This window comes from Callospermophilus lateralis, chromosome 2 (genome assembly GCF_048772815.1).
Source record: "Callospermophilus lateralis isolate mCalLat2 chromosome 2, mCalLat2.hap1, whole genome shotgun sequence".
NCBI classification, from domain to species: Eukaryota; Metazoa; Chordata; class Mammalia; order Rodentia; family Sciuridae; genus Callospermophilus; species Callospermophilus lateralis.
Window position 1 is genome coordinate 23118306 of NC_135306.1, and position 16462 is coordinate 23134767.

Here is a 16462-nt window from a genome sequence, read left to right on the forward strand (position 1 = left end):
AAGGCTTCTTAAAGCAAAAGCCAAAGAAAGCTCTAACCTGTGGCCTCTAATCGCCACCCCATCGGAAGAGCTGAAATGCTTTCCCCCTTTTGTAATGGAGAACATCTGTCCTTCAGCCTCTCTCCCAGCAAGAAGTTTTACATACAGAAAGCAACATGTTAGGAAATAACGTGGCTTTCCTGCCTTCTGGATTAGGAAACCTGCCCTTTTCCAGTGACTCTATGGCAGGAGGAATCTCCAATGTGCTTGAAGGGTACCAACCTTGCTTCTTGCTTAAGCACCAGAGAGAAAATAGTGTATGTGAATACAGGCTCCTTTCCCAGAAAAATATTCTGCTGTGCTAGGATTTTGTGTGCTTCTCTTTACAAACATAATTTTTAGTCTTACTGTATACAGAAAAAGAAGGCAAGGAAGGTAAAGACGGCACGAGGGGATTACTTTCTATATTTGGTTAGAATGACAGCACAATTTTAATCCTACAGGTATTTCTTTAACATGTATTAGGTTGGTTTGTTTGTTTTGGGTACTGGGCATTGAACCCAGGGGTGCTTCACCACTGAGCCACATCCCCAGCCCTTTTTATATTTTATTTTGAGACAGGGAAAGGATGAGCTGAGTGCCCCCTCCCACTTTAGTCAAGAACAAAGTCCCAAAAGAAAGAAAGTCTAGTACAAAAAAAAAAAAAAGAAGAAAGTACCTCACTCAGAAAACTTTTTTTTTTTTTGGTACCAGGGATTGAACTCAGGGGCACTTGACCATCAAGCCATATCTTCACCCCCATTTTGTATTTTATTTAGAGACAAGGTCTCACCGAATTGCTTAGCACCTCGCTGTTGCTGAGGTTAGCTTTGAACTCAGGATCCTCCTGCCTCAGCCTTCCGAGCCACTGGGATTACAGGTGTGTACCACCATGCCCAGCAGAAAACTTTGAGAACTTGCAATGAGACAAAGAGAGGGTGCTTTGCTGTAAAAAATGCACAAATTATGGCAAACAAAAGCAATCAAGCCATTAAAAATTATCTGCAGGGGCTGGGTCTCGCCAGCTGCCTGCGCGGACAAGATGAGCTGGGTTCAAAAGAGATGGCTACAACATTAAACGAAGAAATCACGGACATCACGGACATGAGTTTCTCAGATCGAGGGTGGGACTGCTCTGCGACCTCAAGGGACCTCTTCCATGCTGGAAGGCAAGAGAGCGTGCACCCAGAGTCTCTTTATTTTATAGGGAGGGCCCACAAAGGAGATTCGATGGAATGTTCTTCACCAAATAAGGCAGGGGATAATGTTTCAAAGGTGGACTTTGGGATGTCTGGTGATCAGCAGATTGATTGACATCTTAGTAAGTCACACCTATCTCAGGTGCTATGTGGGATCACAGGCAGAGAGAGGAAAGGCACACTTGAGTCCCACAGCCCAATCAGCGTGCAATGCCAGGCCTGTCCCCTCATATAGCTCCAATTCACATAGCTCACACACACAGCCCATGGATGGCTCACCACAGCTGGGGTTGTAGCTCAGTGGTAGAGTGCTTGCCTATCATGTGAGAGGCACTGGGTACAATCCTCAGCACCACATATAAATAAATGAAATAAAGGTATTGTGTCCAACTACTATATATATATATATATTTTAAAAAATGACCTGCAAAGGTGGTGAGTGGAGCTTAGTGGTAGAACACCTGCTGAGTATGTGGAAAGCCCTGAGTTCAACACTAGCACACACATACACATAAACTAACCTCATACAAAATGGCCAAGAAGCACATGAAAAGAGAAAAGATATTCAAGTAGACACCAGAGAAATACAAATCAAAGTCACAATGAGATACTTTATATCCACCAGGATGGTTACTTTATACCCATGCATTACTGGTAGGGTGTAAAATGGTACAGACACAGTAGAAAATGTAGTTGATGGTTTTTCAAACATTAAACACAGAGTTATCACATGATGCAGCAATTTCTTTTCTTTTTTTAAATGTTTTTTAATTGTAGGTGGACACAATACCTTTATTTTATTTATTTATTTTTATGTGGTGCTGAGGATTGAACCCAGTGCCTCACATGTGCTAGGCAAGTGCTCCACCACTGAGCCCCAGCCCCAGCCCATGACCCAGCAATTTCAAATCCAGTGAGACATATGTCCACCCAAAGAGCCACATGTAACTGTTCATGGAAGCGTTACTGACAGAAACTAGAAACAGCCCAAAGTTCATCAACTTGTGATTGGACAAAAATGATAAAAAGATAGGGGCTGGGGCTGTGGTTCAGTGGTGGAGCACTTGCCTCACGTGCGTGAGGCACTGGGTTCGATCTTCAGTACTGCATAAGAATAAATACATAAAATAAAGATATTGTGTGCATCTACAACTAAAAACAATTTAAATAAATAAATAAATCAAAAGATGACCCAGAACTACTGACGTAGCTCAGTGGTGGAGCACTTGCCTGTCATGTGCCAGGTCGTGGGTTTGAGCCCCAGCATCATAAAAAATCAGCAGTGTTTGGGGTACCCAAATAGTGGCATACTCAGAAACGAAATATTGGCCAACATTAACAGGAATGGAAAGGATAGTGACAGCAGCTATGCCATGGATAAACTCGAAAAAACAAAACAAAACAAAATATGTGCTAAACCAGACACAAAAGAGCACAGGTTGCATGAGTCCACAGCCTTGGGCTGGAGTAGGGAGGGCCATGAACTGTAATAGGGACCGAAGGATCTTGTTAAATGTTCTAGAACTGGTGATGGTTGGTAAATCTGCTAAAAATGATTGAATCATACACTTATAGAGGGGAACTTCAGAGTATGAAAATAATATACATTAGTAAAAGTGTATTAAGAAAACCAAAGCAGTAATAAGAAAAAGGGGAGAGAAAAAGAAAGGAGCTGTAATTTGGAGGTGCTGAGTGAACAACCAAACAGAGGAAAGTAGCCTTCGAGGGGAAGCCAGGAAGTGGGCAGCAAGAGGAAGACCCTGAGTGGGAACAGAGGCAACGGGCCTGAGAAAAGCCTGAGATGGGCCTAGTGCAGCCAAGGTGAAGGTGGACGCGCATTTGCTTTCCTAATAGAGAAGACTGCACACACGTGTTGGACATGGGGCCAAGCGCTGGGCATGCTGACCTTGATGGAAGTGGCTTCCTGGCAGGGGAGAGGCTGGATATTATGTCATGACATCCAGGTTCTTTATGTGTCTGGCTATGGAGGAGAAGGACCAGCAATGCTGTCCAGAAAGTGCTGATGGAGGAGGGAATATTTGAACCAAAGAAAATTAACCAAGGGAAGGAGAGGAGGAAGATCCAAGAAGCACTGAGTAAAGGCCATGCTTTTTTATCCTCCCCCCATCCCCTTTCTTTCTGTTTTGTAATGCTGGGGATTGAATAGGCCCTAGGCCAGGCAAGTTACCCTACCGCTGAGCTACACCCCAGCCCTTGTCTTTTGTTTTTAATATGGAATGCTTCAGGAATTTGCATGTCATCCTGGTGCTGGAGTTGGGGGACTCAAAATATCCTGACTCTGGTAACAAGTTGGACAACCAGAGAGGCAAGGTCAGCAGGATGCTAAGACAAGGTTTTCCAGAAGCAATCAAGCCTTAGAAAAAATGCTAACTCGCCTTTCCTCCCTCCCTCCCTCCCTCCCTCCCCCCCCCTCTCTCCTTCTTTTTTGTGATGAAGTCTTGTTTTATTACATAGTCTGGTCTCAAGCTTCTGGGATGAAGTGATTCTTCTGCCTCAGCCTCCCAAGTAGCTGGAACTATAGACTCAGCATTTTAGAATGCTACTTCTTAGCTGGGTGCAGTAGCACTTGCCTATAATGCCAGCAACACTTCAGAGGCTGAGGCAGGAGAATCACAAGTTCAAAGCGAGCCTTAGCAATTTAGTCAGAGCCTAAACAATTTAGTGTGACCCTGTCTCAAAATAAAAATTAATAAATAAAAAGGGCTGGGGATGTGGCATAGTGGTGAAGTAGCTCTGGGTTCAATCCCTGGTACTCTTTGTCCAAAAAAAAAGCAAGCTAATTTCGGGGCCTGGGGATGGAGCTCAGCAGTAACACTTGCCTAGTATGAGGGAGGCCCTGGGGTGATCCTCAGCCCTGATTCCCCCACAAAAGGTGCTAATTCTTAGGCTCAGATTTTCTGTTGAAAGGATCCTGGAAAGTTTTCCTTACTTTCTTCCTTCCTTCCTTTCTTTTTTTTTTTTTTGGTGGTGCTGAGGATTGAACCCAGGGCGTTGTGCAGGTGAGGCAATCTTTCTTTCCTTCTTTCACAGCAAGTGATTTCACAGTCTGCAAAGTTTAACGAAATACTGATCCATACCTTTTATTTCTTCATTAGTTAGTTCATCAGTGTCTGGACAAGCAGCAAAACAGAACAAGATACAATATCGAAGCTGCCCTGAAATAAGACTACCTTTTTCTTCTAGTGAGTGGTGATGATACAAACTGAAAAGACTCCTGGCTCTCCTAAAACAAGAGCAGGTAAAACTAGCTTTGTAAAGGGTGAGCAGGGTGAAATCAGGTAGTAGAGAGGAATCTGCAGAATATTGGTTCACCAACCTCCATGGCCTTAGTAATCAAAAGAGTAGGTGAGGACAGGGTGGCGCTCAGTGGTAGAGCGCATGGACAAGGCTTGGGTTCCGTTCCCAACACTTCAAAATACATAGATAGCAACTGAAACAGACACACACACAAAAAAAGTTGGAGGGACTCTTGGAAAAGTCCTAGTATTAATCTCCTAGTGAAGCCATAACTAAGTGGCACAAACTTAAGTTGACACAACAGAAATTTATTCTCTCACAGTTCTGGAGGCCAACAGTTCAGAGTATGAGCGGAGCTACGTTCCCTCAAGAGGTCTACTGGAGACTTCTTCCTTGCCTCCTCTGGCTACTGGTGACTCCATTTGTTTGTTCATTTGGGGGTTTGGGGGAGATGCTGGGGATGGAACCCAGGGCCCTGCATACACTGAGCAAGCTCCCTGCCACTGACTGACACCCCCAGCCCTCCGTTGGGTTTTAGGCTTGGGCTGCAGAATTACAATCTCTGTCTCTGTCTCCTTACAAGGCCTTCTCCACGCATATCCACTTCCTTCTATTTTATTAGGGCACAAGTCATTAGACTTAACATCACCCAGTTAATGTGGAGTGATCTCATCTCAAGATTCTTAATTATATCTGCAAAGACAGTTTTTCCAAATAAGGTCACATTCATAGGTACCAGGAGTTAGGACTTGGACATATCTTTTTGAGGGTGGGGAAGTGGTGTTTTGCAATTCAACCCACTAACCGGAATCATTTAAAACTGTCAAGCAGCCTGCAGTGTAGATCAGTAGCAGAATGATTGCAAGGCAGTGAACTGGACCCCAGCACCTCAAAAAACAAAGTCAGGCAGGCCCATGTGGTGTGCCTACCTACTTCAATGTGTTTAGAAGGTGTTTTAAATATAACAACTCTTGTGCCAGGGTTGTGGCTCAGTGGTAGAATGCTTCATATGTGTGAGGCACTGGGTTTGATTCTCAGTACTACATATAAATAAATGAATAAAATAAAAGTTAATCAACAACTAAAAAATAATATATATATATATATATATATACACTCTTATTATTAATATTCCTTAGAATGACAGGTTTGCTTAAGAATTCACTTATCTACATCGTATATATTTTTAGAAGCATGACTTTGCTATTTCAAAATAAAACATAGTATTAAAACACTATAGGTAGGGGCTGAGGATGTGGCTCAAGAGGTAATGCGCTCGACTGGCATGCGTGGGGCGCTGGGTTCGATCCTTAGCACCACATAAAAAAGAAAATAAAGATGTTGTGTCCACCGAAAAACTGAAAAATAATATTAAAAAAACCACACTACAGGTAGTAGCCAAAACTACATTTAGTTAATTATGATATTTTTGTTTATTTGGTTTGGTGTGAGGATTGAACCCAGGGGCACTTTACCACTGAGTTATATGCCTCCAGCCCTTTTTAGTTTATTTTGAGACAGAATTAGCTGGAAATGGGGCACAAGACTCTAATCCCAGTGACTCCGGAGGCAGTGACAGATCACAAATTTGAGGCCAGACTCAGCAACTTAGCAAGATCCTAAGCAATTTAGTGAAACCCTGTCTCAAATAAAAAGGGGTGGGATGTGGCTCAGTGGTTAAGTACCCCTGGGTTCAATCCCTACTACTAGTACAAAAAAAAAAAAAAAGAGGCTCTCCCTGGGTTGCCCAGGCTGGCCTAGAACTTGAGATCCTCCTGCCTCAGCTTCCAGAATCACTGGAATTACAGGCTTGCGCTACCTCACCTGACTCAGATGATCATGATTTAAAAAAAAAAATCAAGAACAAAGCCAAAAAAAAAAAAAAAGTACAATATTTCAGAAAAAAATAATTGTTAGCATTAAAATAGATATGTTTATCAAAAGAAGATCAAAGTGGAAGAAGTAAAGAAGAAGTAAAGGTATAATTTCTGTGGATATTCCTTCCCCTTGAGAAGTGTCAATAAATCAAGGTCTTTTTTTTTTTTTTTTTTTTTTTTTGTGTGTGTGTGTGTGTGTGTTACTGGGGATTAAACCCAGGGCCTTGTGCATGTAAAGCAAGTATTCTACCAACTGAGCTATATCCCCAGCCCTGATAAACCAAGTTCTATTGCTATAATGTTTTGTTGTTGTTATTTGTTGGGGCTCACAGTGCTGAGGATTGAACCCAGGGCCTCACACATTCTAGGCAAATGCTCCAACTTTGAGCTATATAGCCCCAGTTCTTTTTATTTTTTGTTTTGAGATAGGGTCTTCCTAAATTACTAAGGGTCTTGCTAAGTCACCAAGGCTAGCTTTGAACTTGAGATTCTCCTGCTTCTGTCTCCCAAGTAGCTGGGATTACAGGTGTGCATCTCCACACCTGGTATCATTTGCTTTTATAAAAACTAACTCCCATCTTTCTGATCATTTATTTATCCACCCATACCACATCTGCAGCTATACCAGAAACACATCTCACAAAAAACAATTCTTGGGCTGGAGATATAGCCCAAGAAGAGTGCTTGCCTCCCAATCCACCAGAATTCAGGAAATTCTATGTCTGGGTGCCTCACTGAACGATATCAGTGAATAGAGACAGAGAACCCGAGCAGGTGGAGGGTGAAGCTCCTTCTGCCCCAGAGAAGCCTGCATAGGCCTCCATCGCTCTAAGGGTACACAAGACCATTCAATCCTCAGCACCCCCCAAGAAAAATTCTCAAAAAGATAACAGATTCTGAGATAGCAAATCTAAACTCATCGGGTTTCACTGTTGGCACCCATCTGCCTTTTGCCCAACACCAATCCTAGATTCAAACTAGTCAGGATTTGCCTTAACAGTCAACAGAGCACCAATATACCATTGCAACTTATAATATTGCAAATCCTGCTAAACACAATAACAGGCAAAATGAATTATCAGCATGGATGGTTGTTATGTAGGTTAGTTGCCTTTTTGACCAATCAGGCTACTGTCCTGTTTTTCATTTAATTTCACATTTAATTTCTGCCTTGAACTTTCTAACATAGATAATATTACTAGTTCAGCCTGCATGTTACAAAAAACAAACAAACAAACAAACAAAAAAACCTTAAATTGATTTATCTTGTATAACTTATAATAATTCCAGGAGAGAAACATCTGTTCTATCACAATTTCTAAAGGGACATTACTTCTGTTTTTCAAAGAGATATTCAGAAGTGGCATATATTAAAATTCTAATCATTCAAACAAAAATGTGAGAAAGTTCTCCCACCCCCGGACTTTGTTTACTAAAACACAGAATTCCATAGAGGAGGCCCACTCTTTTATGTTGAAACCAGTAATAGAAGGGAAGTGATCGAGGCTCTGATAACTTTTACTATGGGTTCCTTAATCTAGGCAATGGTTACCAATTTCATGCATTTAACTTGAGCAGTGATAATTTAGTTGATTCCCAGATGAGTCATTTTGCAAACCTTTGGACATTAGCATTCTAGCTGGAATGGCCCACGAGCTGCCTTCCCGCTGACATCACTGGAAATCTTGAGTCAAGATCAAAGTTACTTCATGCCTCTCTGACCTTTCTTCATAATGCACAGTGGGGCCTGATTTCTCAGCTCAGAATTTTCAGATTTGCTTCACTGTCCCAACAGGGTTACCAATTGCAAATAGCCTACATACAAACCGATGTTCACTGAAGACCCCCCAACAGGCCCATTGGAAATCGAGTCTTAGATTCTGGCATTCAGGTGGTTTCCCAATCTAGTACCAGAATTCAGGAAATTCTATGTCCGGGTGTCTCACTGAGAGGCATCAGTGAATAGAGACAGAGAGCCCAGCAGGTGGGGAGTGAGGCTCATTCTGCCCCAGAGAAGCCTGCATAGGCCTCCATTGCTCTAAGGATACACTTGGAGGATCCACCTGAGAAAGATCCCTTACCTTCAGAGTCATGTCTGGGCTGGATGTTTCTGGGGCACCTGAGCCTGTCTCATCTCCTGTTAGCAGCACACTTTGCCATCCGACCCCTGGGGAAAAAAATAAGTCCATTTGAGCCAAGTGGATTCAGCAGACATGGAAAGACACATAGATGTCCTTTGGTAGATTCCAAGCCTGTATGAAAGGAGACAGATGGTGACCTGTGGCCACTTACCTACCTGGGGGTTACTGGGAAAGCTTCCTTCTGGAAGTATGGTCAGTTAGCACCTCTTCTGTTTTTATCTAATCTCCAATTTTGGACTTCATTATCAAAAATGTGATGTTCAGTATGATACAATTTTTTAAAAATCCTGAATTTTACAGATTCTGTTCCTACCCCAGATGTTGCAGAAGGGGTTGGAATGAACTCCTCCAACATCCAGGCCTCATGCTGAGGTCTCACATGGGCCTTAAAGTGAATCCCAGAACACCAGAAGCCTACACAGCATACACACTCAGTAGAAATGACTCCAGATAATTCCCTGTTCTCAATTCCACACACCCCCTGGAAAGGTCTGAGAGTTTATTGTCACTTTTAAGAGTTTATTATCACTTTTAAACCTGTATGCATTTTCCCTGCACGTCTCATGGGGTGCTAGTGTTTCTTTCTTCTTAAAGTTGTCCAAGAATGGATATCTGGAAAAATGCAAAGTTTTCTTCTATCTGACCTCAAAGAAGAGATCAGGTGCTGTTGTTCTGAAGGAACACAGTTTAATAAAGCTGCACTAATCCAGACATGATAAGGTAAATAGAGCTGGGATGGCCTTAGTGAAAAGTTTGAGGTAATGACTTTCAATGTATTACAAGTAAAGTCATCTCCTTAAAGGCTAATAAAGAATACTTCAATTTCTCAGAGTCTACTTTAAGAAGAAGATAATTCCCCCCCCTCCCCCCCCCAGTGCTGGGGATTGAACCTGAAGCCAGATTTAAAATTAGGTAGTCAGTGTAGTTATGTAAATCGGGTCTAATATCGAGTGAAATCTAAAATGGAGGCCATGTTGAGAATTAATTTCCAGAAAAGTTGAGCAACTCTTAAAATGTTAATGAAGTCCCAAGAAAAGCCCTAGGCCCAAAGTCCAATCCAAAGAAATGTTAATGAACAGCCCCAGTGTATTTGAAGATAGCCCATCCCAAAGAAGTGTTAATGAAGTCCTTCCTGCCCAGATTATTTCTTTGGCCCACCTGTGTCCCACCCCTCGGGCCTTCCCACCTACATCCCATCACTGAAAACTATAAAATGGAGAGACAACCGCACTTCCACGGATTCCACTTCTTGGGTCCCCTTCTTCCTCTGGGAGAAGTCTTTTCTGCTGTCCTTTAACAAACTTCTAATTTCTACTCTGACTTTGCCTCCGTGTGCCTCTCTGGTGTTATTCTTCAACATTGGGGAAGAAAGGGGTGGGGATGTGGCTCAAGCGGTAGCGTGCTCGCCTGGCATGCGTGCGGCCCAGGTTCCATCCTCAGCACCACATACAAAGATGTTGTGTCCGCCGAAAACTAAAAAATAAATATTAAAAAAATTCTCTCTCTCCCTCTCAGCCACCTTAAAAAAAAAAAAAAAAAACATTGGGGAAGCAAGGGTCTTACCTCCCATATTGGGCATGCACTCTACCACTGAGTTACACTCCCAGCCCATATGAGTTTATAACTGGTATTATAACTGTTTTAGAAATGAGTGCTTAGAACATGAAATATTAAAATACATGCAAAACTGCATGTATTATTTATTTACATCACTGATTTCTTTAACAAATAATTTTCCCTAAGGATAACTCAAGAAGAATATTCATCTGAGACCCATAGACCTGTGTGAATAACCCAAATTCCAAAATTCCAACAGTCTCATATTACATTAATTCAGGACTGAGAAACTTTACTGTTTGCCAAATAGTGAATATTTAGGCTTTGTGGTCTTGTCTTTTTGTTTGTTTGTTTTGTTTTGTTTTTGAAGGACATGATAGTCCAAAAAATTGTACCACACAGATCATAATGATCAGCATACACATGATAATGGCTTTTCTCTTGAGTATCAACATTGCAGTTTTTTTGTATACTGAAATGTTTCAATAGGACCAAGAACGTTAAGAGAATAAATATCTTAGATGAAAATGGACACTAATAATTCTGGTGTTCTAATCCATAGAACTAATTTAAACCGCCTATGAAACAGTGACATAATGTTATCTAGTTATGAAGAACAAAAGGTCCTCTTAGAAGTAGGCAGTCTGGGCCAGGCCTGGTGATGCACGCCTTTAATCCCAGCAGGAGGATCACAAGTTCAAAGCCAGCCTCAGCAATGGTGAGGCACTAAGCAACTCAGTGAGACTCCGTCTCTAAATAAAATATAAAATAGGGCTGGGGATGTGGCTCAGTGGTTGAGTGTCCCTGAGTTCAATCCCTGGTACCCCCACCCCTAAAAAAAGAAGTAGGCAACATGAACTGCTAAACTACTTTTTTCTACTTTAATCTTTAGTTTTTATAATTTAACTTATGTCCACCCTGGCTTGGTCTTGTCTTTTCTGTTGCCAATTCTCAAGCCTCCTTTATAGAGTAAAAGCAGTCATTGACAACATATAAACGAACAGGCACAGCTAGATTCCAATAAAACTTTATTTATCGAAACAAGCAGTGGGCCAGATTTGTCCCACAAGACATATTTACCAGCACTGTGCTAAGCTAAGAAACCAGAGGGCTGGGGATGTAGCCCAGGGGTTGGTAGTTTACAGCTTAGCACACAAGGCCCCCAGCACCAAAACAAAAGAAAAACAAAACGAATACAGAGGTGAGTAAGTTTGCTACACTAGCGTTTCTAATATGAATCAACCGACCAACCAGGTGATAAAATACTAACAATTATTTGAACTTACATGATATTTGAATAAACTAGTATGAAATTAATTAAATTTTAATATATTAGCATTGGTTACATGTCCTTATTTTATATGCTGGGTCTTTTTTTTTAATATTTATTTATTTTTTTAGTTCTCGGCGGACACAACATCTTTCTTTGTATGTGGTGCTGAGGATCGAACCCTGGCCGCACGCATGCCAGGGGAGCGCGCTACCGCTTGAGCCACATCCCCAGCCCTATATGCTGGGTCTTAAAAGCCTCGTTTTACTAGATATTTGCACAATGAATTACTCAAGATCTTTGGGCTGTAATTCACTGCAAGGCGCAAATAGACTTCGACCAGGTTTCAGAAATTGGGTCAGAGGAGTTTGGTGACATGTCTTAGAAATTCCTGCAAAGACATTGTGGGCTTTGTCTTATTCTCAAGTTTCTGGGACAGAAATCTCTGCTCCTACATAAATAGATTATTTCCCTGATGTGTTTTGCATTAACAGACTAATCATCACTCTTGGTTTAAGCCATGTTAGTAGGTCTGAGCCTACAGACACACACATTGGGCATAATGAATAACCATATGGCATTTAATTAATTAATTAAAAATTTTTTTTGCAGTGTCAGGGTTGCTCTATTACTGACCTACATCCCCAGCCCTTTAATTTTTTATTGAGACAGGGTCTCACTAAATTACCAAGGCTGGCAATCCTCCTGCCTTAGCCTCCTGTAACCCTCCTGGGGTTACAGGAGTGCACCATGGTGATTAGCATATTCAATTTAAATGGAAGTCTATAAAATTGTTCTGCAAATATTCATTCCCCTCCCCTCCCACTATGGGGAGAAATTATTTTCCTTGTCCTGCTGATGTTTTCTTTGACTGCAATCAAGAAAACACTTCAAATTTGATAGGAAGTAAATAGGCCTAAGAGTAGCAAAGTTTGGAAATGGGCTTGTATGGTGAGCTTTGACCTCTTGCTCTACTGCTTTGGCATGAGAAGGACATGTCCCAGCTAGCCTACAAAGGAATGGGAATCATGGGGAGAAGACTTGAACTCAATCTTCATGTCAGAGACAATCCAAGTTTAAGTCACTCAACCCCCGTCCAAGGTCTGCACATATAGGACAATAAAAACTATTGAGTAGTACCAGAATGACTTGTGAAGCAGGGTTATTATAATGATAGCTAATAGATAGAATGTATAACAAAAATTATGAATAAAAATCATTTTATATCAGGCATTCTTTTTCTTTTGAGATGGGGTCTGACTATGTTGTCCAGGCTGGCCTCAAACTCATGGGCTCAAGTGATCCTTCTGCTTCAGCCTCCCAATAGCTGGAACTATAGGCACCCACCACTGTGTCAGGCTGGATCAAGTACTTTTATCTTTTTATTTTTTTATTTTTTTATTTTTTTTATTGGTTATTCAAAACATTACAAAGATTGCAGAATCACATCGGTTACACATCCACATTTTTAAGTACTTTTATCTTTAATTATGCAAATTTAACTGCAGCATAAAAATGTATAATGTCACATAAATGTATTATTCTAGTTTGGGAGGAAATTTCTCTCTGCTGAGATCGTGCCTTTTGCAATCAATACTATCTTTATTAAGAGTTTTATGGCCAAAAGAATGAGATAAAAGGGTTGTGGGTGTAGCTTGGTGTCAGATGCGAAGCTCTGGGTGCAATCCCCAGTACAGGAAGAGAGGGGGGAGGGCGGAGAGGGAGGGAAGAGACACAAACATTAGCATTCTCAAAATTTTAGACTGCGATCAAGAAAACACTTCATACTTGATAGCCTATAACTTCTTTATGGCAAGCTTGAGTAAAAAAAAAAAAAAAAAAATAGATATAACACTTCGGTTTAAAAATGTTCTTAAGCCAGGCGCGGTGGCCCACGCCTGTAATCCCAGAGGCTTGGGACTTGGGAGGCTGACACAGGAGGATCTTGAGTTCAAAATCAGCCTCAGCCAAAGTGAGGGGCTAAGCAACTCAGTGAGACCCTGTCTCTAAATAAAGTACAAAATAGGGCTGGGGATGTGGCTCAGTGGCTGAGTGCCTCTGAATTCAATCCCTGGTACACAGCTCCCCAAAATAAAATATGCTAAAAATGGCCTTAATCTTAAATTGTGAGAACAGAAAAGTTTTATTTTTTAATATTTTTGTTTTGTTTTGTTTTGGTATTGGGGATTGAACTGGGGGACACTCAACCACTGAGCCACATCCCCAGCCCTTTTTATTTTTTATGTTGAGACAAGGTCTCTCTGTAAGTTGCTGAGGGCCTCTCTAAATTGCTGAGGCTGGCTTCAAATCTGCAATCCTCCTGCCTCAATTTGGGCTTACAAGGATGTTTTTATTGCTTTTTTAAATTAATTTTTTAATTTATATATGACAGTGGAATGCATTAAAATTCTTATTACACATGTAGAGCACAATTTTTCATATCTCTGGTTGTATATAAAGAATATTCACATCAATTTGTGTCTTCAGACATGTACTTTGGATAATAATGTCCATCACATTCCACCATCATTTCTAACCCCATGTCCCCTCCCTTCCTCTCCAACCCCTCTGCCCTATCTAGAGTTTGTCAATTCCTCCCATGCTCCCCCCTCCCTATCCCACTATGAGTCAGCTTCCTTACATCAAAAACATTTGACATTTGTTTTTTGGGGATTGGCTAACTTCACTTAGCATTATCTTCTCTAACTCCATCCATTTACTTGCAAATGTCATGATTTTATTTTCTTTTATTGCTAATATTCCATTGTGTATATATGCCACATTTTTTTTTTATCCATTCATCTATTGAAGGGCATCTAGGTTGGTTCCACAGTTTAGCTACTGTGAATTGTGCTGCTATAAACATTGATGTGTCTGTGTCCCTGTAGTATGCTGTTTTTAAGTCCTTTGGGTATAGACTGAGAAGAGGGATAGCTGGGTCAAATGGTGGTTCCATTCCCAGTTTCCCAAGGAATCTCCATACTGCTTTCCATATTGGCTGCACCATTGCTGTCCCACCAGCAATGTATGAGTGAGCCTTTCCCCCACATCCTTGCCAACACTTATTGTTGTTTGTATTTTTATACATCTTCCCACCTAGACACACAGTTAGATGAGTAAGTCCTTCAGCCTCAGCTTCCAGATCCCTAGCATGGACCTCTCTGTCTGTAGTCCCTGTCTGTGCTCTGTTAATTTTCACAGCTCCTTTCTTTCCTGTTGATCGCTGCTGGGAGCAGTGTTGGAGAGCTGATGGGACAGTGTGAACAGAATGTGGGAGCTGAGCTCGGGGTCTGTGTGGAGAAGCAGGGACACACAGAAGGATCTGCAGGGAGACTGGTTTGGCTGAGGGCAGGTCGCCACAGGATGGAGTGTAGAAATCTATAGACAAAATAGCTTGTGAGTTTGAACAAGAGCAGACAGAATGTCACACTGACTGAACAGCGAAGACAGCAAGGCGGCTAAGGAGGCCTGGAGGGGCATCGACTGAGGGCATTCTTATTTTGATCCTGGTTATTTAGTTATTTATTTATTTATTTTTTGAGAGAGAGAGAGAGAGAGAGAGAGAGAGAGAGAGAGAGAGAGAGAGAGAGAATTCTATTATTTATTTATTATTTTTTTAGTTTTTGGTGGACACAACATCTTTCTTTGTATGTGCTGCTGAGGATTGAACCCGGGCTGCAGCATGCCAGGCGAGCGTGCTACCACTTGAGCCACATCCCCAGCCCTTGATCCTAGTTATTATAAAAATAAAGAATTGGCCCAGGAGGAGAGGGAAGCCCTGCATGGGATGGAAGCAGTTATACTCAGATTCCCTAGAATCGCCAGTTGTCTGTCACTGGGTGAAAGCATAATAAGACAAAAAGAAAAGAAATTGTGAATGGACCTGAATGTACCAGAGGGCACTTTGAGCCAGGTGTGGTAGCTCAGGCCTCTAATCCTAGTGACTCAGGACGCTGAGGCAGGGGGACGGCCTTGCTAAATTGCTGAGGCTGGCCTCAAACTTGTGATCATCCTGCCTCAGCCTCCCAAGTTGCTGGGTTTTCAGGTGTGCACCACCATGCTTAGCTGGGTAGTAGTAATACCTATTATTATTATTCTTTTGGTATCAGGGATTGAACCCAGGGGTGCTTTGGCACTGAGCCACATCCCAGTGCGCCCCCTCCCCACCTTTTGTGGTGCTAGGAATTGAACTCAGGACCTTGTGCATGCAAGGCAAGCACTCTACCAACTGAGCTATAGCCCCAGCACCCCAGCCCTTTTTTATATATATATTTTACTATTTAGAGACAAGATCTTGCTGAGTTACTTAGGGCCTTGCTAAGCTGCTGAAGCTGGCTTTGAATTCTCCATCTTTCTGCCTCTGGCTCCTGAGCCTGGGATTACAGGTGTCCAGCTGATAATGGCAATTCTGAGCCAAAGTCCTAGGAATAGGGTAATGACAGCCAGCCCACAAATGGGCATGGAGGATGAGTGGGGACTAAAGCTTCACTGTTTTAAAGCATGGGATTGGGAGTTGTTCATGACAGAGCATAACCTAGACCCTACTTTTGAGAGGAAGGAACCCTCCTAGACTAGCCTTCTCCATCAGCCTCCAGCTCCCATTATAGAGAGGTCTCTGGATTAATCTGCTGAGCTCTATCCGGCCATTTAAGCTTTATCTCTTCAATCAGGTTACAATGGTCCCTACTTCCTTCTCCTTGGGGACCACTCTCTGCTTCCACTGCACAGTCCATGTGCATCCCATGAAGGGTTTAGTTTCTGTAGACAAAAGGCAAAAGGCTGCATGAGCAAAACCGCCCTGAACATTCCTTAAGTCTCCCACGAGCATCATCAGTGCGCCCAGTGGAGTCACTGTTTGTTCTAGTCTCAAAACAGACCTCCTTCTTCTGTTATGGACCAGATGCTGCTGTTGGCTTGTATGCGGGATCACGTTGTATGAAAAATACACATCTCCAAACTCGAGATTTCGCATGGTTTGTTGACACTCAGGCTGTGAGAGACACAGGAGCTGAGCCCAACTGTGGGAACCGCAGATTAGCATCTCTCTAGTTGCCCTCATACTGGGGTACATTGTTGAGGATGCTTTTGGTCACAGGAAATATAAAGACCATTTAATGGTGCCTTAAACAGCAGAGGACTGAT

At 42.0% G+C, this 16462-nt stretch overlaps 1 protein-coding gene across 3 annotated transcripts in view; it reads right to left on the bottom strand.

Moving 5' to 3' along the window:
- The window catches only part of Palm2akap2 (PALM2 and AKAP2 fusion), a 457063-nt gene that overhangs the window by 127515 nt on the left and 313086 nt on the right, over nt 1-16462 (bottom strand). For all 3 annotated transcript variants that reach the window (XM_076845693.2, XM_076845695.2, XM_076845694.2), the window contains one exon: nt 8434-8519. In XM_076845693.2, coding sequence (XP_076701808.2) covers nt 8434-8519 — 86 coding nt within the window. The remainder of the gene's footprint in view (nt 1-8433; nt 8520-16462) is intronic.